The sequence below is a fragment of the Schistocerca gregaria genome, chromosome 3 (assembly GCF_023897955.1).
Source record: "Schistocerca gregaria isolate iqSchGreg1 chromosome 3, iqSchGreg1.2, whole genome shotgun sequence".
NCBI lineage: Eukaryota > Metazoa > Arthropoda > Insecta > Orthoptera > Acrididae > Schistocerca > Schistocerca gregaria.
In genome coordinates, this window is record NC_064922.1 from 286967798 (window position 1) to 286992758 (window position 24961).

At 41.5% G+C, this 24961-nt stretch overlaps 1 protein-coding gene across 3 annotated transcripts in view; it reads left to right on the forward strand.

Annotated features, from left to right (window-relative positions):
* Positions 1 to 24961, forward strand: part of LOC126353764 (uncharacterized) — a 254317-nt gene that overhangs the window by 39082 nt on the left and 190274 nt on the right. The window contains exon 1 of one of the 3 annotated variants that reach the window (XM_050002845.1): positions 2214 to 2272. The exons of the other annotated variants lie outside the window; for them this stretch is intronic. Coding sequence (XP_049858802.1) covers positions 2249 to 2272 — 24 coding nt within the window. The 5' untranslated portion in view covers positions 2214 to 2248. Of the gene's footprint in view, positions 1 to 2213; positions 2273 to 24961 lie in introns of those variants that run through there. 3 annotated transcript variants of the gene reach the window in all.

Here is a 24961-nt window from a genome sequence, read left to right on the forward strand (position 1 = left end):
GGTCTGATTCAAGACATTGAGAAGGTCCAAAGAAGAGCAGCGAGATTCGTGATTGGTTCATTTAACCATCGCGAGAGCGTTACAAATCTCATAGAATGTTTGAAGTGGGACACACTTGCAGATAGACGACGCAAACGGAAGGGGCTGCTTATTAAATTCCAAAATCTGATCTTTGCCGAGGATGTAGAGCATATCTTATTACCACCAACTTTCAAATCGCGCAATGATCACCATTCATAGATAAGGGAAATTAGAGCTCGTACTGAGGCGTTCAGACAGTCGTTTTTCCCTCGCGCGATCCGCGAATGGTACAGAGGAAGGGGGGGAGGGAGGGGGAAAATATGACTTTGGCGCGAATAGTGCCTTCCGCTACACACCGCTTGATGGCTAGCGGAGTACAGACGTAGATGTCTACGTAGACGTAGACAACGTTTCTGAGTGCACTGCGTGTTCATATCTCTCGCCATATGCGGGTACGTCTAAAATCACTACTCAGACTGAATCTGCTCTCATCCGAGAAGAGTACACATTGATCTAGTAGCTCTGCTCTTGGCACTTTCTCAGATGGTGCCGTCGATGTGCGGGTATCAACGGTGCACAACGTACTGGTCGCCACTCAAAGAGACTGCCGTCAAGCAGTCGCCATGTCACGGTGGAGTGTTAGATTGCGTGCCTTGCAGTCCTGTTAAATCAGGTTTGGAATTGCACCCACTGTTTGACGTGGGTCCCTTCTTACCTGTTGCTCAATGTATGGGTCATTTGTTGCTATAATTGACAGTGATCGACCACCTCCTCTCCTTTGCGCAGCAGTGCCTTTGGTCCGGAACGCTCCCCACGCACGTGAAACAGTATGGTGAGCAATAACCGATCTCCTGGACTATACCAGTCACACTTTGTCCTTCTTCCAGTTTCACAATGATTCTTCCCCTTGTGAAGTCATCCAGATGTTGTCTCCTGGCCATGTTGTAATGAAGAACACTACAGTACACCGTAACTTCTCGCTGATTGCCACACGCTGTCTTTTCCTGTTCCTGCAGCTGCCTTGTGTTGCACAGCCAGTCCCATTTGGTGCTATAGTCACTCTGACCTCATGCTATGTGACGCGCAACTAATTATGCACGACTGGAAGACCTCTGACACCATGATCCCGCCCTTTCATTCATTTCCACCGAGCAGTTAATATGTTATCTCGTCATTAAGTATAGCAGAGCAGTTTGGTTAGACAGTCATTATTAACTTACAGATGTGAAACATGCGCATGTAGTTCAAAACTTGAGGGTTGTACAACGAGCATTGGAAAGCTGCATGTTAGCAATGACAAGGGGGGCAGAAAGAAAAACGAACAAGTGGATACGAGAAAAGGCAGTAATTGAGGACGTAATAATGTCTGTTACAAATCTGAAAAGGAGATGGGCAGAACATGTATTAAGACGAAATGATGCGCCATGGAGTAACGATATTATGTGTTGAGTTCCTGCGAAAAGACATAAAATAAGATAAATTAACGAAATAAAGAAACAAGCATCAGGACAAAGCAGTCTGCATAAAGCTTAAGATTGTAATTTAAGGAGACGCTTGGAAGATACCTACAACCAGCATTTGATAATAATGGCTTCTGCTGATTCTGCTGTCGATGATGATATATGTCATTATTCTCTTCTTTAATTTTCTTAAGAGAGAAATCTTTGATAGAGTATAATTGCTGTTGAAACTGATTATAGTTTTGTTATTCACGGCTGTTAACAGTCCAAATAAATGAGGTAGTGTTCTTGGATTCTGAAGGTAATATAAAACAGCATTAGCGTAATGGAGAACGTCACTTAAAAACACTAATCTCCATGGTTACCATTATGAAGATATTCAGCCTAAGTTTACTTCTGGCAAAGACAATTCGTTCAGTGGCCGCGTATATATGTCACTACTGAGCTGGTTTGAATGATTATCTCTTTCCTTTTATTCCCCTGCCGACTTATTCACTCCCTTCCCCCCCCCCCCCCCCCCCCCCCCGCAGCCTTACCAGCCTTTCCCCCTGCTCCGCCATTTTCTCTAAAACATGAGTTCAGAATATTCTCGATGTTTCGAGCTGTGTCAGAGAGGGACATGCTTGTCTGTGTCAGCGATTGTCTTTGCACAGGAAAATGAGGTTGCTCGCCAGACGGACGTCGTAAGAAGTATATAATAAGCGGTAATGAGTGCCGTTCGCTGGTGCTAATCAGCTCGTAGCCGGGCCAACTGAACACGGTTCTGTATGTATATGACCATGAAAGCAAAGGTAGTTTTCTTTTTTTATATATTACTGGCAATTATGCAGAAAAAACAAACTTAATTATGTATATAGACAGTTCATGCAACCCGGGAAATGAGAACTTAGACCATCTTTGCCTGTTATTAATACTGGCAAGATATCGGAGCCAGGGATTCCACGATCTGTGAAAATGTTTTAATAACATAAATGTGACATAAAGTCGTAGAGGTGGCAGGCGACTGTCTTTGTAATAACTAGTAGTTCTCCATTCAGGCTGAGCGATTCGCAGTGATAAAGGTCAAACGTCACGCAAGGAATTACTTTATTATTCATGTGAGGCCTTTCGGAATTTATCCATCATCAGATATCCAGGAGCGATTGCTGAACTTAGATATGGCGTTTCGAGTTGTATGTGAAACAAATATTCGAAGATTTAGTCGTTTCAAGGTGTATGTGAAACAAATATTCGCACACACACAACTTGAAACGCCGTAATCGCTCCTGGATATCTGATGATGTATAAATTTTGAAACGTGTCATATGAGCAATAAAGTCATTTCTTGCCATATGTTTGATTTTACCATTGCGATCCAGTCCCCTGAACGCAAAACTACTCAGTGTTTTAATTCCACACTGTAGGAAATACTGCAGCAAGCCACAAGTGTAATTTACGAAAACAGCTTGGATGTTCTCCAACGACAATAGATAAAATAAGGGTTTCAATTTCCATGTTTTACGTCAGATAACAAATGTCAAAAGAAATATTTTTTCGCCTGATATAATTACAGATCAATAGTTTTCGGCTTTTTTCCCTTCGCGTGTACTGTGAAACCTTGCCTCTTGCCAAATTTCTTGATTCTAGCCCATCGGGAAGTACGATATGGATTTTGATAAGTGTTTGCGAGTATCAACATACGTGACTTGAGTGGCCGTATCTTTTGATTGCATTCACTTAGAAGTTTCAAATTTTTACACATTTAGGGGACCATGGACCTCAGTATGTAACAGAAATTTCAACTTAAATACGTCTAACCATTCCTGAGAAAAGGGGTTTTTAACAGTCGGACAAACAGATGGGCAACAGTTCGATCCTGTTAGGGTTCCTTTTTTTACCGATTGAGGCACGGAACTCTCAAAAAGGAATAAAATAAGAAAAACGTCAAAGCGGCTGTCGTTGGCACATTTTTACGATGTTCAGGTTGCTATTAATCAGCGAACTAATTTTTTTGCTTCTGTGAGTTGTATCTTTGATTATCAGCCACGCAGGTGAAGCAAATGTCGTTCCTGAGAAAAAGGGTTTTTAACAGTCGGACAAACAGATGGGCAACAGTTCGATCCTGTTAGGGTTCCTTTTTTTTACCGATTGAGGCACGGAACTCTCAAAAAGGAATAAAATAAGAAATAAGTCAAAGCGGCTGTCGTTGGCACATTTTTGCGATGTTCAGGTTGCTATTAATCAGCGAACTAATTTTTCTGCTTCTGTGAATTGTACCTTTAATTATCAGCCACGCAGGTGAAGGAAATGTCGTAAGCAGAACGTTTTCTCCAACGACCTATATACCTCTTTGGTTTTCTCATTACACCACGCTTGTTGAATATCTTTGGAGTGAAAGTTTAGGCGCTCAGAACATAATTTTGTTTGCCAACATGCATTGTTTCTCATATCAGGTTACGACGTATACTTAATGTATGAAAAGTAACTTTTCTCATTACATGTATTTCCATTTGTGTCCACTGTTTTAACTGGCCGTGCTGTTACTAACAAATAAATCCGTAAAATCAGGACAAATACGTGTAACAATATAAAGTTTAAGACTGCGTACAAAATGTAAACAACGGCTTTATGCCGAAAGTTACGTGACATTTCCTATTTGATGTTGGTGACGTGCAGTATACTATACTCAGTCCTTATATATTCCTACTGTGGGTTCACCAACTTAGAATCAAACTGACATCTTTCAATATAACCTAGACTTCGGTCTACGCTGCAAATCAGTTTGCCAGCACAAACAGTATTACAAAACGTGATATACAGGAAATACAAACATTGTGTTTTCTGTTCTGTCTCGAATGCAAGCTGGCAGCGTGACAAAAGAGAACTGCAAATAGATTATCTACGTACGAGCTTATTCAGCTGAATTTTTCGGTGGTTAGCTGTTATGTAAACCTTTTTACGCTCAGTCCCACAAATAGCAGTTATGCCTTTCTGGAGTTTCTTCCATCATCGATTTATGTACGCATACCATAATGTAGCCAGCCGATTCTCGCTTCTAAGGTCGTTACAAAAATGGTACTGACAATTCCTAGCCAAATCGCAAGGAAAAAGGGAATAAGTATTAATATTCCCACAACAACGAGGGCATTAAGGCGAAGCAAGAGTTCAAGTTATGCAAGGGAAGGGATGACAGAAAGAAATTGCCTGATTTTTTTTGAAAGAACGATTCTGTTATTTATCTTAGTCATTTTTGAGGAATCTACAAAAAACCGAAATCTGAATGACCGTGTGGGGATTTGCGCCCTGTTGCTCTCGAACTAGATGTTGGTAGTTTAACCATTGAGCCTCTGCATTCGTAACTTATTAACCGAGAAAGAGAACTGAAGAACTAGTCACGGTGGCTGTTCGTAGCGTTTACGTCCGAGAAAGAGGGAGGAAGATACGACCTCCACATACTTTTGCTAGTGGAGTGCTGTCATACGCTCTCCGTCATTACGCTTATGCCCTGCATAGCGCAACAATTAAAGATTAATAGGCACTTTTGTATGACAATATCCTTCGCACGCTATCAGTGTGACAGTTACAGTTTAAAGTGTATGGATCCATGTTGCTTCTCTGTACAGCACTGCCCGCCTTAACTCTGATGCTTCCTTTCTTTTTCTTAAAAGCGATGTCTTCTCATTCCCACATGATAACTCATTGATTCTGGCATATTTTAAAACTAATTCCCTCAGAGATTGGCACTGTCCCAGAGATTCCTTGCTAGCTTTGAAATTCATTTCCACATGGTAAAAACTATAATGTTTTAGCAAAAGTGATACAGTGCATTTAAAAATTGATATAGCGCTTGCAAGCAGCTATAACCATTTAGTATACAGCAATACATCGGTGAGACTTACAGGGACCAAAAAAAGTTTAAAATGATCACACAGGCAGCTTCTAAGTATTAATCTGTACATTTTGAAGCATATATGAAGGGAAGGCAGAAAGGTGGAAGGAGTATATAGAAGGTTTATACAAGGGTGATGTACTTGAGGACAATATTATGGAAATGGAAGAGGATGTAGATGAAGACGAAATGGGAGATAAGATACTGCGTGAAGAGTTTGACAGAGCACTGAAAGACCTGAGTAGACAACATTCCATTAGAACTACTGACGGCCTTGGGAGAGCCAGTCATGACAAAACTCTACCAGCTGGTGAGCAAGATGTATGAGACAGGCGAAATACCCTCAGACTTCAAGAAGAATATAATAATTCCAATCCCAAAGAAAGCAGGTGCTGACAGATGTGAAAATTACCGAACTATCAGTTTAATAAGTCACAGCTGCAAAATACTAACGCGAATTCTTTACAGACGAATGGAAAAACTGGTAGATGCGGACCTCGGGGAGGATCAGTTTGGATTCCGTCGAAATGTTGGAACACGTGAGGCAATACTGACCTTACGACTTATCTTAGAAGAAAGATTAAGAAAAGGCAAACCTACGTTTCTAGCATTTGTAGACTTAGAGAAAGCTTTTGACAATGTTGACTGGAATACTCTTTTTCAAATTCTAAAGGTGGCAGGGGTAAAATACAGGGAGCGAAAGGCTATTTACAATTTGTACAGAAACCAGATGGCAGTCATAAAAGTCGAGGGGCATGAAAGGGAAGCAGTGGTTGGGAAAGGAGTGAGACAGGGTTGTAGCTTCTCCCCGATGTTATTCAATCTGTATATTGAGCAAGCAGTAAAGGAAACAAAAGAAAAATTCGGAGTAGGTATTAAAATTCATGGAGACGAAGTAAAAACTTTGAGGTTCGCCGATGACATTGTAATTCTGTCAGAGACGGCAAAGGACTTGGAAGAGCAGTTGAACGGAATGGACAGTGTCTTGAAAGGAGGATATAAGATGAACATCAACAAAAGCAAAACGAGGATAATGGAATGTAGTCAAATTAAATGGGGTGATGCTGAGGGAATTAGATTACGAAATGAGACACTTCAAGTAGTAAAGGAGTTTTGCTATTTAGGAAGTAAAATAACTGATGATGGTCGAAGTAGAGAGGATATAAAATGTAGACTGGCAATGTCAAGGAAAGCGTTTCTGAAGAAGAGAAATTTGTTAACATCGAATATAGATTTATGTATCAGGAAGTCGTTTCTGAAAGTATTTGTTTGGAGTGTAGCCATGTATGGAAGTGAAACATGGACAATAACTAGTTTGGACAAGAAGAGAATAGAAGCTTTCGAAATGTGGTGCTACAGAAGAATACTGAAGATAAGGTGGATAGAGCACGTAACTAATGAGGAGGTATTGAATAGGATTGGGGAGAAGAGAAGTTTGTGGCACAACTTGACTAGAAGAAGGGATCGGTTGGTAGGACATGTTTTGAGGCATCAAGGGATCACAAATTTAGCGTTGGAGGGCAGCGTGGAGGGTAAAAATCGTAGAGGGAGACCGAGAGATAAGTACACTAAGCAGATTCAGAAGGATGTAGGTTGCAGTAGGTACTGGGAGATGAAGCAGCTTGCACAGGATAGAGTAGCATGGAGAGCTGCATCAAACCAGTCTCAGGACTGAAGACAACAACAACATGAAGTCGTCAACACAAACACATTAGAAATGTCCCCACTGCTGCTCTAGCCCCTGCTAGCGGGCATATGGAATCGGAGATGTGTCACGGGGTTGCCTGCCTGCAGGTGCCTAAACTCCGGCACTGGTTGTCACTATACAGGTGCATTTTTAAAGTGCTCAACAGAGCTGTTTGAGTGGCACCGAGGGTGCTGTCGGACGGAGGGATCTTAGAGAGACACTTCGCAATTTTGTTGACACATGTGGAAATGTCACACCCTCCCTGCCCTTCCAATCTCCCTTCATCGCGCCAAAGGAGGGTGTTAAACAGGAGATCAAAGCATAAGCAGCCTTTGGTGCTTCGGATCGCGTTCAAATTTTGTCGAATGGTTTTGAATGGTCTCTAGTGGAACTACCCTGTTCACTAGAGAAAAATTGCAGTCGCGCCACACTCCAAAGGGATACAATCACATTCACTGGGATTGCTGGTCCATGATATCCTTAGAGAAGGGTTGAATCGTGCGAGGGGAGTCAGCAGTGTCAAGTGCTGCCAGGAACGTCGTCCTGTCTCTTTTCACACTGTGAACTGACGTTTTAGACAGCAAAATACGAGGGAATCAACGGCCCAAGAGAAGTCACTCCCCAGGAGTGGGCGTCGCGGATTCGACTTCCGTCACCGAGCGTCGAAAGAAAGGGTAAAATGTTGGTAAGAAAGGCTGTGAGGTTGTTCACATCGTGTGACACGACCTCGTTGGCGCTGGGCAGAATTGCGGTGAAATTTGATACAATTGTGACATCATTATCCACCTTGTATCTCACAAGAACTTCTGAGCTCTGCCTTTTATTTTTTTATTTATTTTTATTTTTATTTTTTTTTTTTTTTTGCATTTGTCGACACCTTGCGGTCTGAGGGCATCGTCGAGCCCAAGGATGATGTCGAAGGGCGCCACGCTTCTGCACCGTTACAAAGGAAGGTTATAGGTACCTCTGAGCCTATATAGAACTAAATAAGTTCTGTGTAACAATATGGCAAAATACTCTCCTCATTGTGAACTATCATTTGCCAAAATCTCGTTTCGATACCTCGAACGGTTTACGTGATGTGAAGTATGTTACGAGTATTTCATTCTCGTGCCCTTGCGATCGGAAGTGAACGTGCTACGTAGATTAAATTTTCTCGAAATTAGAGACAGATAGAGACATTCTCCCAAATCTAAAGAAAAATTCAATATCTTAGCTAAATTACATTCACAGCAACATTTGGTGTAATATGCACCAAACGCAAAGTCATAGCGACTTCTATTTTTGGTTGCAAAATTTTTCGGATTTAGCATAGTGAGATATTTAAATGTGAATATCACATTAAGTATGACTGTTATCTAAATTTTGGACACTTCATCGTGAAACTGACATACGAAGCTATAATTAACGTGAAAATAGTCTTTTTAACGACTAGTTTCCGTAAAATAATTTCAGAAAGACTGCAGGGCGTGCGTCTCGATTCTGTTAGCACACGTCACCTACAGGCGTGCCGAAAACGGGCAAAGAATCCTTCATTCCGGCTCGTCGGCAGGCGCGGGGCCACGCCAGTCGGTACCGCCACCCTGCTGCCTTCGTGAGCTGCCCCGTTAGATAACAAGGCGACATTTTCCGCGCTGGGTCACGCCGCCTCACACTGCCCCCCCCCCCCCCTTCCTTCCCCCCTTCCTGAACAGGTAACACGCTTTCTTTCTGTGCGCATCCTAAGGATGTGGCAACACCCAAACTCTTAAGCCCAGGAATTCATGTATTTTTGACTTTCGAATTTTTAACATGATTTTTAATGGCATTTGTGAAAATCAACTTTTGGTACGCAGTCATCAATTTTTGTATTCTAGAGTTTTTAGGTACATTCACAGGACATAGTGCAACAGTTCTATGCATTAATTTTATGAGAAATGTTATTAATTTACATTAAGACTTTTTTCAATTTCAAACTTAAATTTCGTTTAATTATTGGTACATAAACGTGACAATAAACTGTACAAAGCACATCTTCGATAATATTAATGCATAGAAGTATGCAAATACCTCAAAACTGCTTCCTGCAAAAAATATCATTGAGATTGGTTGATATTTAGCATAAAAAAGTTAGCAATAAACTTAGAAATACAAACTTATAGGAACATGGATCTTAAAATTGTATTAAAAAATAAATGCTAGTACAAGACACACACCCATTAAAATTCACCAGCACACTATGTTTTCCCTTTCTGCTCCTATAAGGCTTCTTGTTGTTGTGATTTCACGAGCAGGGTAGCGTTTTCTTGTTTTTTTTTTCCTTTTTCTAGACAGAGTCATGTAGACTTGTTGAGCTTGTCGATCCCTAGACGAGCAGATCTTCTTCTGGATGGGTGAAAAGGAAGTGCTAGGATTCCTGTTTCCTTCAGTCTTCAAACATCCCGTGCTGACCTGAGAAAAAATTTTCTAGAAGACGCAAAACTATTTTTTTCTTTGTGATACTTGGGCCAAATGCTCAAATTTTCATTTGCATTTCGTGTCTGTGTCTTGTTATCGGCCCATCTTGTCTGTAGTGAATCAGACGCAAGTCTCTGATAGACAGGTACTATCTTCACCACTTTGGCAACTGTCAGTGTGGCATGGCTCCTCGTGCATTCTGTATTTCAAACACATCTTAAACATATTCTAATCTTGATACAGCCAAATCGTTTTGTGATCTAAGATTAAATACTCCGAAGATGTAATGTAACCATTAAAATTTTTTTGAAAAAGAATTCAGATTTTAGGCTGTAGTTTCCTGTAAAAAAATGAAATCAAAAAAAGAAACCGCATCCAAAAATCCCGATTTCTCTTGATCTTTCTGACTTTATCCCTTATGTGATGTAAAAGTAGTAGAGTTGCGCTCACGTTCACTAGCTCACGTTCGTCAATTTTGTGGCAATAGTGTGGCTCGTTGTAAATATTTATGGCCTGGAAACATACTGCTCCAAACACTACCGTACGGCCGTAATTCGTGTAGCCGCAATGTTGTCGGGCAATATTGTCGAGATGTACTATCGACGATACGCAATTTTTATGGCCCATATAAACGTATCTTAAGTCGTCCATTCGCCTTTCTTAATACTAATTTAGGTGTTCGTCCTATTTCATACCACTTCTTAAAATTATCGGTGTACCTAAATACTTATATGGTTTGACAAGCTCTAGATGCTCAACATTAATCTTGAAATCAGATATTGTCGGCCCTTTCTGTTTGTTATAGGCTTCATGTAACATTTATGTACTTTATTGAGAGGCATGCACCATGTAGAAATTTTGTCTAAATCTGCCAGTAATTAATTACGATCGTCCAACGACGATACTTTTCTGTTCACAACAGCATCGTCAACGAATAATCTTATACTGCTGCTGATTCTGTTTGATAAATCGTTCATACAACACCTGAAACATCAGAGGTCCTATTACGCTTTCTTGGAGCACACCAGACGTTCGTATGTGTGGAACATTCGCCGTCAAATACAACGGACAGGGTTCTATTATTCAAACTATCTCTTTTAATGACAACGGCTGGTACAAAACATTCACTGATACTATTTACATAAATACGAAAGTGTCTTTACTCGCCCGTTATGTTTCCTATCATTTTAATTCTATATAAGGCCTGAATAGAATAATTTTCCACCAGTAACTTTTCCCCACAGCGCGGGCAATTTATGTGGATTAATATAACAATTTCTAACGGATTATTTGGTGTGGATAATATTTTTAAACATCTCTTCTTTCACAGTTTATTCCTCCTCCACCTTACGAGTTCACTGACAGCCAAAAGGATATCGTATTCTCTCTTTATTAATAATATCTGATTTCGTATGGATTAAGACGCGAGATTATCAGCACTTTCATCTGTAAAACAGGCACCAATCGTGTACAAGAGCTGACATTCATAAAATCGATATGTTACCGGGTTTGCAAAATAGATAACGCCTAAAATTAAAGCGACAGCGGAAAAAGTTTTCTTAAATTCAGTTTTCATCCTCCACAAGTTACGTCTCATGTAAACTTCGTGAATAGTAGTGACTACGAGACCGGTAACGTGATCTTCATTCCAACTATTCGTTGCTCTTCGGAAAAACATGGTGAGTATATCGTCATATTTTTGGCAGACAGTTTGAGTTACGAAAATTTTTTGCATCGCAAAAAAATGAATTTGTATGCTATGAGTCCCAGATTATTAAAGGAAATAGTTATAGTATTGGGAAGAACGACAGAGTATCGTAAGAAATCTTCACAACTTAAATGGAGTCAACGATATGCAGTTCGAAGTCATGATAAAACCTATTAAAAAGAAATCGAAGGCAGCAAAGGAAAATAAACTTTAGCTGTATAACTCAATTAGAGACCGTGATCTACAGCTCAGAATAAATGTATAGACCTGGAACCTGACCTGGAGTAAATCGAAGCGGTTATTCGGAAAAGTAACTTCAACTGTTCGTCGGAAATAAAATGATTCATTATATACGAAATCGAATCTGATATCGCAAAATAAACTTTAGGTATGTAGTTTAAGTGGATACTGCAATATACAGTTATGGATATATATACGAATAGCGAATTAACTGAAGCGGTTACCATGAAAATAAATGTTACTATATTTGGCGGAGAATATTGAAAAAATATTCTATAGCTGGAATGGAGAGCACGACATACAGTTTTAAAAAGTCATCATGAACAAATTGAAGCTAGTATACCAAAATAAATTTCAACTTTATAATTCATGTGGAGAGTAATATTATAGTTTCGATTACAGCTACGATTACATGTGTGTATCAAGCGCAAATCGAAGCTGTTATTGCAGCATGAAATTTATAAGTTTCCAAGAATCTAATGAAGGTAATCGGATATCTAGTCTTCTCAATCTAATTAAGAATAGTGAAATGCATTCCTGGAATTTTGTTATAAACTTTCACAATATGTTAAGAAATGTTAGCAGAATCAGGCATTGTACTCAGACCCGTTACCACCTTCATACTTCGCAATAAAAGTGACTAACACGCCTAAATTTTACAAGTAACTCTGAAACAGAAAGTATTGTACTTTTTTCCAACACACAGTAGAGCACAGGAAAAAAAAAATTGTTTCGAAACCATCGAAAATATGAAGACGATCAACGCTGTGGAAAAATAGAATTCATACGCACCAAGAAATGTCGTCACAACAGCCATCGCCATTACGTCAGTGGTCAAAGCCGACGGGATATTTCTCTCGATCCGTTGGAACAATCATCGCGTGAAAAACCCTGAAAAGGCACAGAAGGCCAATGCATAATGCGAAGTGATGCGTACTGTTCAATCTGTTTAAGAAATGGTGGCACAAACCTGCTGCAAGTTTTCAGCTTTCTCATAGGCATCTCTAATAAGCAACTCTTGTTTATTGCACTTGTATCTCTATATTGAACACTTAGTTTGTATTTTCCAAGCCCATGCTTTGAAAAGTATTTTTGATTATTTCTTTCCATATTAAATCAAGTATGCTATCACACGTGAAGGTTCAGCCGCGAACAACGATCTTGCCAGCACATAGAACCTATGCCAACTATTGCTTAGTGATCTCTGCTTTCGACATCCAGCTATTCCACTGTAGGTATTGTTGACAGCAGTGAGCTTGTGGCTTCAATTTCTTTTTTCGTGATGTGACTGCACCAGATATTTATGCTCATTCTGTACGTGGCCATGTTCTGTGACATTATAAAACTATATCTTTGTTTAATTTTTATTTTTAGTCCAATATACCGTATTTCGCTCTGTAATTTTCTGCCAAACACAATTAAAGGCATCAGGCTATGGGCCCAGGCAAACGCATACATATAGTATTTCTTTCTGTTCTGTGAATTCATTGCTTTTATCGGAGTTTTATTCGCCCGAACCGTGACGCTTAAGTTCTGGAACCGTCGTATTTCGCAAGTCTACTGTGGAAAACATTCGTTTTCGTTTTGAACTGAATATTGTAAGTTCGAGTTGCCTTCAGCCTACACGAAGATAGATAAATTGAAAACATTCAGTGTTCAGAAATTTGACGGTAAAAATTTCCAGCTTGGGAAATATCAGTTGCAAATTTTTTCCATGTTGAAAAAGTGCTCGATATCGTCGAGGGGGAACCGAGGCCAAATTAAGCTCGTGAGAGTCAAACCCGCCTGGGACGACTTAAACGCGAAGGCGATGCTCATTCTATCTACTGCGATGGAATTTGACTAATTGAAATCTGTTATGACGTGCAAAAATGCAGCGGAAATGTGGGGCAGACTAAAGACTATTAATGAACAGCGATCCGCTGTTAATAAAATGGCCTTGAAGCAGAAATTTTTTGAATACAGACTGTCGCCAACAGGCATAATCGCACAGCACACCAGTCAAGTTGAGTCCTTGGCGCAAACATTAGCTGATATTGGGAACCTGTTACAGAAGCTGACAAAATGGCTAAAATTTTGGGAAGTCTGCTAGCAAAGTTCGCTGTTTTTTCAACTGCCTGGGACTCGTGTGCTGAATATCAACAAACGTTCGATAATTTGACTTTAAAGTCATTGAAAGAAGAACAAAAAATTTTACAATGTGATGGAAACGCAACAGCCTTCTCAGCAGTTAATGTGGACAAACCACACAAGTTCAGTTCAAATACTGGTAACAACAAAGCGTCTAACATGGGCAGTAGAAAAGACGTTTAATGTTATTACTGTCACAAAAAGGGAAGTTTTAAATCTGAGTCCAGAAGACTTTTAGTAAAACTTAATACGAAAAGTGATACGTCTGAGCACCAAGCGTTGAGTGCAGAACATGCGTATGTTTTTGCTTCAGGTTGCGAAAACATTTGGCTAGCTGACAGTGCTGCGTCAAAACATATGACGTCACACAAAGAGTGGTTCAACACATTTAAGCCAATTAAGTCGGATGACTCATTTGTTCAAATTGGAGACAACTCGATCATCAAAGCAGAAAGCATTGGATCAATTGAAGTATTGTCATCAGGTGAGGGCAAATGGCAACCTCACGCTTTGGAACACACATTATATATTCCTAAGCTAAATAAAAATTTATTTTCGGTGGGAGCAGTCCCAAAAAGAGGAATGAAATTTATTTTTGACGACAGGAGAGTGGAAGTTCGCAGTTCAAGTCCAATTTCAGCAGGAATTAAGATGACAATCTGTGTTATCAAATGTTGTTTAAACGTCCAGATGTACTGTAGGCAAATCCTGCTTTCCTGAATTCCACCATGATCTTTCATGAGAGACCTGGGCACATTAATTTCAGAGGTCTCAAGAATATGGCTGATCTGAACTTAATACCAGGTTTCAATACGAACAGAGTTGGAAATCTTCATTGTGAAGCATGTCAGTATGGCAAGATGAAAAGAAAATCTTTTAATTCAAACTTGAAATCAAGATCTAAAGTTCCTGGTGAATTTATTCATGTAGGTTTGAGTGGATGGATGAGAAAACCGTCTCTTGGAGGTGCACACTTGTACGTAGTTTTCAAGGATGATTGCACTTCATACAGGTTTGTGTATTATATTAAAAGTAAGCATGATACTTTCCCTGTGTTTTTGGAATTTCAGAGACTGATTGAAAGACAAACTGGAAACAAAATCAAAGTTCTGAGAAGTGACAATGGAACAGAATTCATAAATTAGCAATTTGAATATTATTTCAATCAAAATGATATAATACAAGAGAAAACTAGTCCCTATACACCAACAAGAACGGCCGAATTGAACGAGAAAACAGCTCCGTTGCTGAGTGTGCACGTACTATGTTATTAAGTAGTGACTTGTCCCCCGAATTGTGGTGAGAGGCAGTAAACTGTGCTCCACATATCTTAACCCTTTCGTGAGCCGTGGGAAACATGCTTCCCACTACAATGAACTCTCTCCTAGTCCCGTGGGATTCACAGTTCCCACCTCTGTACGGTGCTACCACCTAGTGAACAGTATAGGGTATTGCTTCCAATCGGAAGTTCCCCCCGTTTTTGCTGTACCTTCATGCAGAGGCATTGTATAGCTGAGTGTTGCTCTGTAGAGGAGCCTTTCAGTGCTGTTTGCGTGACATTTTGTGATTTTTTCATCAAAGCTATAGTATAAGGTAAATACTTTTGATTTACTGAAATTTATGAAGGAAAACGTACAATTGGAACGAGGAGAATTCCAGTTTGAAACAAAAGGAGCCATTTATGCAATAAAAAGGATGGATAACCGTCCAGTCACTTTCCTGTCCTCAATTCATGACCCATGAGAAACAGCCACAGTGAAAAGTAAAGACAAGGATGGTACTAGTACAGAGATTTCTTGTCCTGATGTTGTGGCAGAATACGACAAAGTAATGGGTATTGTCGATAAATTTGATCAATTACGAGAAAGGTATGCTATTGGCAGACGTTCTGTAAAATGGTGGCACAGAATATTTTATTTCCTGGTGGACGTTGCTGCAGTGAACAGTTTTATCCTGTGGAAAATAAGTAAAAGAGAAAGTGGACACCGTGATCAGCTCACATACAGGATCCATCTAGCCAGACAATTGATCGCTGGCTTCTCATCCCAAAAAAGGCGTGGTCAAAAACCTGCCTTTCTGGCAAAAAAAGGTAAAGTACCTGAAGATTTTCGTCATGTGGCTGTAGAGGAGCATCAACCCATTTTAGGAGAAACCTACTGGACGTGCCGTCATTGTAGTACCAATGCTGCGGAAAAGAGCACTCGCTGTGCTTGTATGTATTGTCAAATACCACTTTGCATAGACCCATGTTTCAGAAAATTTAATGGCAAGTAATTGTGAACAATTATTGTAACAAGAGAAGTAAATTTATCAAATAAATATGACATCTATTGAAAAAGTTGTTTTTGTCATTTAACTCCAAGGAAGGGCAGTGGGAAGAATACTTCCCACCATGTTGTGTGGCCTCACTTTCACAGTTGGAGCAAATTTGATATTCTGTATGATAAATATACCTATCTGTTAACTACTATCTTCTCTCCATTTATTGAAAAACACTGCTCAATAATTTTGCCCACGAAAGGGTTAAATCGCAGACCATGTTAAGCAAACGATAGTGTTACGCCATATGAAAAATGGTTTGGAAAGCCTCCTTCTTTAGGACACAGCATACGTAAACGTTCCTGATGAATTTAGATCAAAGTGGGAAAGTAAATCAAAGAAATTGATCATGGTTGGCTATGATGAGTATAGTACCAATCATCGCATCTACACTCCTGAGCCAAAGAAAATTACAATCTCCTGCAATGTCTGTTTCAATGAAGAACAAATCCATAGCTTATACGTAGAACAAAGATATACTGAATGTTACCTGGGAGACTATGCGGCAGAAGATGTTCAAGAGGGATCTGAAAAGGTTGATACTGGTGAACAGATGAAAGAAAATCAAAAAGATGTTCGAGAGAAATCTGAAGAGGATGATACTGCTGAACAGATGAAAAAAAATCAAAGGATGAATCTGAGAGGTCGGTCTAATGCGCGAGCACCTGCTCGTTTTCGGGACCAAAAATGGTTCAAATGGCTCTGAGCACTATGGGACTTAACTTCTGAGGTCATCAATCACCTAGAACTTAGAACGACTTAAACCTAACTAATCTAAGGACATCACACACAGCCATGCCCGAGGCAGGATTCGAACCTGCGACCGTAGCGGTCGCGCGGTTCCAGACTGTAGCGCCTAGAACCGCTCGGCCACACGGGCCGGCTACGGGACCAAGATGTAGCTTGTTCTGCCATTATCTTTGAACTTCAAACTCTTGAAGAAGCAATGGAATCGAAAGAGTCATCAAAGTAGAAACAAGCAATAGAAGAGGAAATGGCATCCCTGAAGAAGAACAAAACTTGGGACCTAGTACCATTACCACACAACCGCAAGGGAGTTGGTTGTAAGTGGGTCTATCGCGTGAAGTAGAATTCTGAAGAAAAAATTGACCGCTTTAAAGCAAGATTACGTGTAAAAGGTATTCACAACGAGAAGGCATTGATTATGAAGAGACATTATCTCCTGTGGTCCGATATGATTCAATCAGAGTTTTATTAGCCGTAGCAGCTTCACGAGATATGGAAATTAGGCAGTTTGATGTTAAGACTGCGTTCCTGAATGGGGTTTTGAAAGAAGAAGTTTACATGGAGCAAACAAAAGGTTTTGTTGTAGAAGGCTCAAATAATGTTTGCAAACTGAAGAAGAGTCTATATGGACTCAAACAATCACCACATTGTTGGAATCAAAAATTCGTATAGTTTCTGACAATGTTTGGCTTTGTGCAGCTGAATGCAGACAAATGTGTTTTCCATGCGTTAACAGGTGACGCTGATGTTTACCTGGCACTTTATGTGGATGATGGCTTGCTTATTTGTAAGTCTCCAAAAATACTGGAAAATGTTTTCACAGCACTGGGGTCAATGTTTGAAATTACTGATGGTAATGGAAAATACGTCTGTGGATTGGAAATTGAACACAGCATTCTACAAAAGAAATCTACATAGGCCTGCAAAGATACATCAATTGTTTACTTCAGAAGTTCAACATGGATGATTCAAAACCTCTTTTGATGTTGGAACCATGTTGTACACTGGGCAGTCTCCTGCAAACCAACTTGAGGTAAAGGAGATGGAAACCAAACCTTATCGGCAGGCAGTCGGCAGCTTAATGTTTGCAGCAGCTGTCTTACGGCCAGACATCATGTTCGCTGTGAGCATGGTGAGTAGATTTTTACGTAATCCAGGTCACGATCAATAGCATGCTATTAAAAGGATTATGAAGTATCTACAGGGAACCAGGGAGATGACCATAAGGTACAAAGCTGATTCTGTTGGACTGGTGGTCTACTCAGATGCCGACTTTGCTGGTGACTGTGACACTCGTCGGACAACAACGGGCTAACGTGAGCTTGTTAGCAGGTGGGCCTGTGACATGATTTTCACGACGGCAGAAATGTGTAAGCAGATCAACAACGGAGGCCGAATACATAGCAGCTTCAGATGCTGCTACTGCAGTTGTTTGGTTGCGTGGTTTTCTCAGTGAACTTGGTTTTCAGTTAGACAAACCAACAACACTCCATGTTGACAATCAAAGTGTCATTCGCCTGATTAAAAACACAGAACACCACAAACACACCAAGCATATTGACATTAAATACCATTATATAGGTGAACATGTTGAAAACAATCAGATTGAAATCTATTTTTTTATAAATAGTTTCCAGACTTATTCACAAAACCTTTAATTAGAGACAGATTCATATCAAACAGAAAGGCTTTGTCAATTATCTCAAAACAAACTAAATAAAACAAGAGTGGGAGTGTTGTCAGCAGTGAACTTGTTGTATTGAGATTTTTTTTGTGGCTTTATTTTCCGTTTTCGTGGTTTGAGTGCACTAGATATTTATGTTCATTCTGTGTGTGGCCGTGCTCCGTTCTGTTGTTACGGTTACGGTGTAACTTTTGGATGCAATAAAGAAGGGAGCAATAAGTTAGTTTTAATCCAATATACCGTATTTCACTCTGTAATTTTTTGCCAAAAAAATTAAAGACATCAAGAGTAATATCTTCATGACTATTCTATGACATTACAATTAAACCGCAGCTACTTCACTATAGTCTTATTTTCTTCGTAAATGCTCTAAAATGAAATGAATGGATCTGTGGGGATGAATTCAGTGAAGACGTATGCGAGTAGTCAGTTTGTTTCCCATTCCATGGATCATTTGTACGATGAATGATTCATTTTACATTCGCATTGCACATTTATATGCTGATCATTTACAAACGGTTTGTTTAAATACAGATGTGAATTAGTAATTCCTACCCACGAACTCCTATACATTTAAAAAACTAGAAATTCTTCCACGCAACAGAATGAATTGTCAAGGAGAAACATTTTCATTTTGTTTTCAGATTTAACGTTTCTGTCTGCCAATTGGTTTGTAGCACTAGATTGATGAAAAGTTTTTGTGGCAGTGCTGCGCATGCTCTTTTGTGCTAAAGACAACCTTAATATACACTCCTGGAAATTGAAATAAGAACACCGTGAATTCATTGTCCCAGGAAGGGGAAACTTTATTGACACATTCCTGGGGTCAGATACATCACATGATCACACTGACAGAACCACAGGCACATAGACACAGGCAACAGAGCATGCACAATGTCGGCACTAGTACAGTGTATATCCACCTTTCGCAGCAATGCAGGCTGCTATTCTCCCATGGAGACGATCGTAGAGATGCTGGATGTAGTCCTGTGGAACGGCTTGCCATGCCATTTCCACCTGGCGCCTCAGTTGGACCAGCGTTCGTGCTGGACGTGCAGACCGCGTGAGACGACGCTTCATCCAGTCCCAAACATGCTCAATGGGGGACAGATCCGGAGATCTTGCTGGCCAGGGTAGTTGACTTACACCTTCCAGAGCACGTTGGGTGGCACGGGATACATGCAGACGTGCATTGTCCTGTTGGAACAGCAAGTTCCCTTGCCGGTCTAGGAATGGTAGAACGATGGGTTCGATGACGGTTTGGATGTACCGTGCACTATTCAGTGTCCCCTCGACGATCACCAGAGGTGTACGGCCAGTGTAGGAGATCGCTCCCCACACCATGATGCCGGCTGTTGGCCCGGTGTGCCTCGGTCGTATGCAGTCCTGATTGTGGCGCTCACCTGCACGGCGCCAAACACGCATACGACCATCATTGGCACCAAGGCAGAAGCGACTCTCATCGCTGACGACGACACGTCTCCATTCGTCCCTCCATTCACGCCTACGCGACACCACTGGAGGCGGGCTGCACGATGTTGGGGCGTGAGCGGAAGACCGCCTAACGGTGTGCGGGACCGTAGCCCAGCTTCATGGAGACGGTTGCGAATGGTCCTCGCCGATACCCCAGGAGCAACAGTGTCCCTAATTTGCTGGGAAGTGGCGGTGCGGTCCCCTACGGCACTGCGTAGGATCCTACGGTCTTGGCGTGCATCCTTGCGTCGCTGCGGTCCGGTCCCAGGTCGACGGGCACGTGCACCTTCCGCCGACCACTGGCGACAACATCGATGTACTGTGGAGACCTCACGCCCCACGTGTTGAGCAATTCGGGGGTACGTCCACCCGGCCTCCCGCATGCCCACTATACGCCCTCGCTCAAAGTCCGTCAACTGCACATACGGTTCACGTCCACGCTGTCGCGGCATGCTACCAGTGTTAAAGACTGCGATGGAGCTCCGTATGCCACGGCAAACTGGCTGACACTGACGGCGGCGGTGCACAAATGCTGCGCAGCTAGCGCCATTCGACGGCCAACACCGCGGTTCCTGGTGTGTCCGCTGTGCCGTGCGTGTGATCATTGCTTGTACTGCCCTCTCGCAGTGTCCGGAGCAAGTATGGTGGGTCTGACACACCAGTGTCTATGTGTTCTTTTTTCCATTTCCAGGAGTCTAGAATAATGTCATTTTTTCTTCTAGTATCTGCTGAACGTGCTTCCTAAGACTCATCAGACGCATTTATATGGTGTTTCGGCAGAATTTTTCAATTTTGTTTTTGTAGTGTGTAGCTGGACTCAGTCAAAACAAATACTGCTTGTTACGGTTTGTTTCTTGTTACCGCTTAGGTTAGCCGAGAGCGCTAATGCGCTGCTTCCTGGACTCGGGTAGGCACGCCAGCCCCAGATCGAATCCGCCCAGCGGATTAACGACGTCGGCCAGTGTGCTGGCCAACCAGGATGTAGTTTTTAGACGGTTTTCCACATCCCCCTATGTGAATACCGGGCTGGTTCCCACGACTCACAGACATTTGAACACTTTCGCACTATTCCATGGTTTACACTAGTCGCAGACAGTTGGCGTACACTTACTCCGTCCCAGGGGGTACATGTGGCGGCAGTAAGGGCATCCGGCCACCCCTTAAACTAACATTACCAAATCCGATTAACCATGCCGACCCTGGCTAACCGCGGGAAAAGGCACAAGCAAAAGAAGAAGATAGTTTGAAACTTCCTGGCAGATTAAAACTGTGTGCTGGACCGAGACTCGAACTCGGGACCTTTGGCTTTCGCGGGCAAGTGCTCCATCATTCTGGAAAAAATTCATTCTGGAAACATCCCCCAGGCTGTGGCTAAGCCATGTCTCCGCAATATCCTTTCTTCCAGGAGTGCTAGTTCTACAAGATTCGTAGGAGAGCTTCTATGATGTTTGAAAGGTAGGAGACGAGGTACTGACAGAATTGAAGCTGTGAGGACGGGTCGTGAGTCGTGCTTGGGTAGCTCAGTTGGTAGACCAGTTGCCCGCGAAAGGCAAAGATCCCGAGTCTCGATCCGGCACACAGATTTAATCTGCCAGGAAGTTTCATATCAGCGCACACTCCGCTGCACAGTGAAAATTTCATTCTAGAAGACAGTTTTTTTCCCGTTACAAACAAAATGATTTTTAAAGCCGATACGTTTTATCGATACGGACTAACAGGGACTCTAAAACAGAGAGAATAATCATTACTACAGCAGCGGCTAGGCACTAGTGCTGCATGCCAGTAACAGTGAGTGCGGGGCAGTGTAGTGATGCTGCTGCTGGAGTACCGCTTATTCTTCGTATTTTACTGTTCATATGAATACATATGGGTAAAATGAATATCGCACTAGAGTAATCTGGGACTCCTCCACTGACTGAGCAAGTATAATTCCGCTTTTAAAATCATTTTGTTTGTAACTGGAAAACAAAACCGTCGCTTTCCTTTGACAATGGGCGCCCCACGAAAAACGTGATGAGCAGTATTTCTTTAGTCTGGATCCAGCTACACACTACAAAAACGAAATTGCAAGTATCTGCCAAAACTCCAGAGAAAAGGGCGCCTGATTACTCTTTGGAGTGAGAACTGTTATATATAAAATGAAAGAGCATTTCAGCTCTTTTGTGATAAACATTCATTCATGGTACATCATAGTCCGCATAACGATGTGTGGAAGGGGATATTGGAAGGGGATATTTTGGATACTTCTGACATATTCTCCCATTCTCTGATGTCTACAGGAAAAACGTCTAATAAGGCTTCATACAGGGTGTTTCAAAAATGACAGGTATATTTGAAACGGCAATACAAACTAAACGAGCAGCGATAGAAATACACCGTTTGTTGCAATATGCTTGGGACAACAGTACATTTTCAGGCAGACAAACTTTCGAAATTACAGTAGTTACAATTGTCAACAACAGATGGCGCTGCGGTCTGGGAAACTCTATAGTACGATATTTTCCACATATCCACCATGCGTAGCAATAATATGGCGTAGTCTCTGAATGACATTACCCGAAACCTTTGACAACTTGTCTGGCGGAATGGCTTCACATGCAGATGAGATGTACTGCTTCAGCTGTTCAATTGTTTCTGGATTCTGGCGGTACACCTGGTCTTTCAAGTGTCCCCACAGAAAGAAGTCACAGGGGTTCATGTCTGGCGAATAGGGAGGCCAATCCACGCCGCCTCCTGTATGTTTCGGATAGCCCAAAGCAATCACACGATCATCGAAATATTCATTCAGGAAATTAAAGACGTCGACCGTGCGATGTGGCCGGGCACCATCTTGCATAAACCACGAGGTGTTCGCAGTGTCGTCTAAGGCAGTTTGTACCGCCACAAATTCACGAAGAATGCCCAGATAGCGTGATGCAGTAATCGTTTCGGATCTGAAAAATGGGCCAATGATTCCTTTGGAAGAAATGGCAGCCCAGACCAGTACTTGTTGATGATTCAGGGACGATGGGACTGCAACATGGGTCTTTTCGGTTCCCCACATGCGCCAGTTCTGTTTATTAACGAAGCCGTCCAGGTAAAAATAAGCTTCGTCAGTAAACCAAATGCTGCCCACATGCATATCGCCGTCATCAATCCTGTGCACTATATCGTTAGCGAATGTCTCTCGTGCAGCAATGGTAGCGGCGCTGAGGGGTTGCCGCGTTTGAATTTTGTATGGATAGAGGTATAAACTCTGGCGCATGAGATGATACGTGGACGTTGGCGTCATTTGGACCGCAGCTGCAACACGGCGAACGGAAACCCGAGGCCGCTGTCGGATCACCTGCTGCACTAGCTGCGCGTTGCCCTCTGTGGTTGCCGTACGCGGTCGCCCTACCTTTCCAGCCCGTTCATCCGTCACGTTCCCAGTCCGTTGAAATTTTTCAATCCGGTCCTTTGGTTACATTAAACCTCCGTTGAAAACTTCGTCTTGTTGCAACAACACTGTGTTCTAGGCGGTGGAATTCCAACACCAGAAAAATCCTCTGTTCTAAGGAATAAACCATGTTGTCCACAGCACACTTGCACGTTGTGAACAGCACACGCTTACAGCAGAAAGACGACACACAGAATGGCGCACCCACAGACTGTGTTGTCTTCTATATCTTTCACATCACTTGCAGCGCCATCTGTTGTTGAAAATTGTAACTACTGTAATTTCGAAAGTTTGTCCGCCTGAAAATTTACTGTTGTCCCAAGCATATTGCAGCAAACGGTGTATTTCTATCGCTGCTTGTTTAGTTTTTATTGCCGTTTCAAATATACCGGTCATTTTTGAAACACCCTGTATAAGCTCAACGTTTTATTTACTCTGTTGATTACTCGCTAGCTATTTATGTGGGAAAAAAGTAATGAGTTGCTTCACTCACCTTGGAACGTACGTTCCTAGAATTACAGTAAAGGTCTTCGTGACGCGCAACGGGTCTCTTGTAATGTGTGCCTCTGGAGTTTGCTGAGCATCTCAGATAGGCCCAAGCGCCAACTGAACGATCCCATGACGAAAGACTCTTATATTCTTTGGATTTTCCTTATCTCCTCTATTAATCATACCTGGTAAGTATTCCAGATTATAGTGAAAAATTGGTCGACCGAGGATTTTGTAAGCTACCTATCCGTTTTCTTGGTGGATTACATTTTCATTTAAGTGAATCTCAATTTGGCATTTATTTTTCTTGCAACTAGTTTTATGTAGCCGTTACACCTTTAATAGTTCCTGGCGCATACTTCTGTGTACCTTACAGCCAGTAGTGTTTCCAGTGATTATTCCACAAAAATATATTCTTTCAATAATGAGTGTCACTGTTCATTGTTGTGCAATGCGGAGGATTTGAGGGGCGTAACTATGCACATCGTGAATGTGATATTTATTTTGTGATCCACCTGCCTTCCTGGTGATGTGAAGTAACCTTACACGAGGGGAGAAATGTCATCTCTCTGCGAAAAACGTAAACTCTGTTCTATTTCTTTTTCTGTTTTATCTCTTTGTTACGCGTTTTTGAGATCAGTCAAGCAGCTGTTCAAACGAGTGTGTGGCATCCCCTATAAACAAAACTCACTTCGGCATAAGTTCAGGAGCAGTTTCAAAGTATCGAAACAGTTATATAGATGTATATCATACTACACTATCGACTTCCTGCCCAACAAAATTCTGTATTTACCACACTATACACGAAAAGTGAGTTTTCAAGCAAAATGTACGAAATATTGGACAGCAGTTGTCAGTGGGTTGAGCTGCTGGAATATATGGAACTTAAAACTGATCGATACAAATTTTAGAACGGCGTCTGATGTAAGATGTAAGTCGTCATTACGTCGCCAATATCATAACACGGAGCGGTAGCTGAATTGTAACCTCAAAAATTCGTGAGATATGCTTCATAATGAGAAATACACCCGTGTCTAGCGATAATGCCGTTGACTTTTAACCAAAATTTTCTAGAGATCAAGCTAGATTCCAGTCATTGCTTAAATTCTGAATAAATATCATCAGCAGTAGCGACCGAAGCCTTCCGATATAATGAGTTTCCTATATGAATGGGGGTGCAAGAGTGGACAGAGGTTGCAAGCATGTTCTTGGCCTTGGGATGGGAAAAGCCGGATTAATTAGAAATGATCACCACAAAAGGCAATGGAAACCACTGTATTG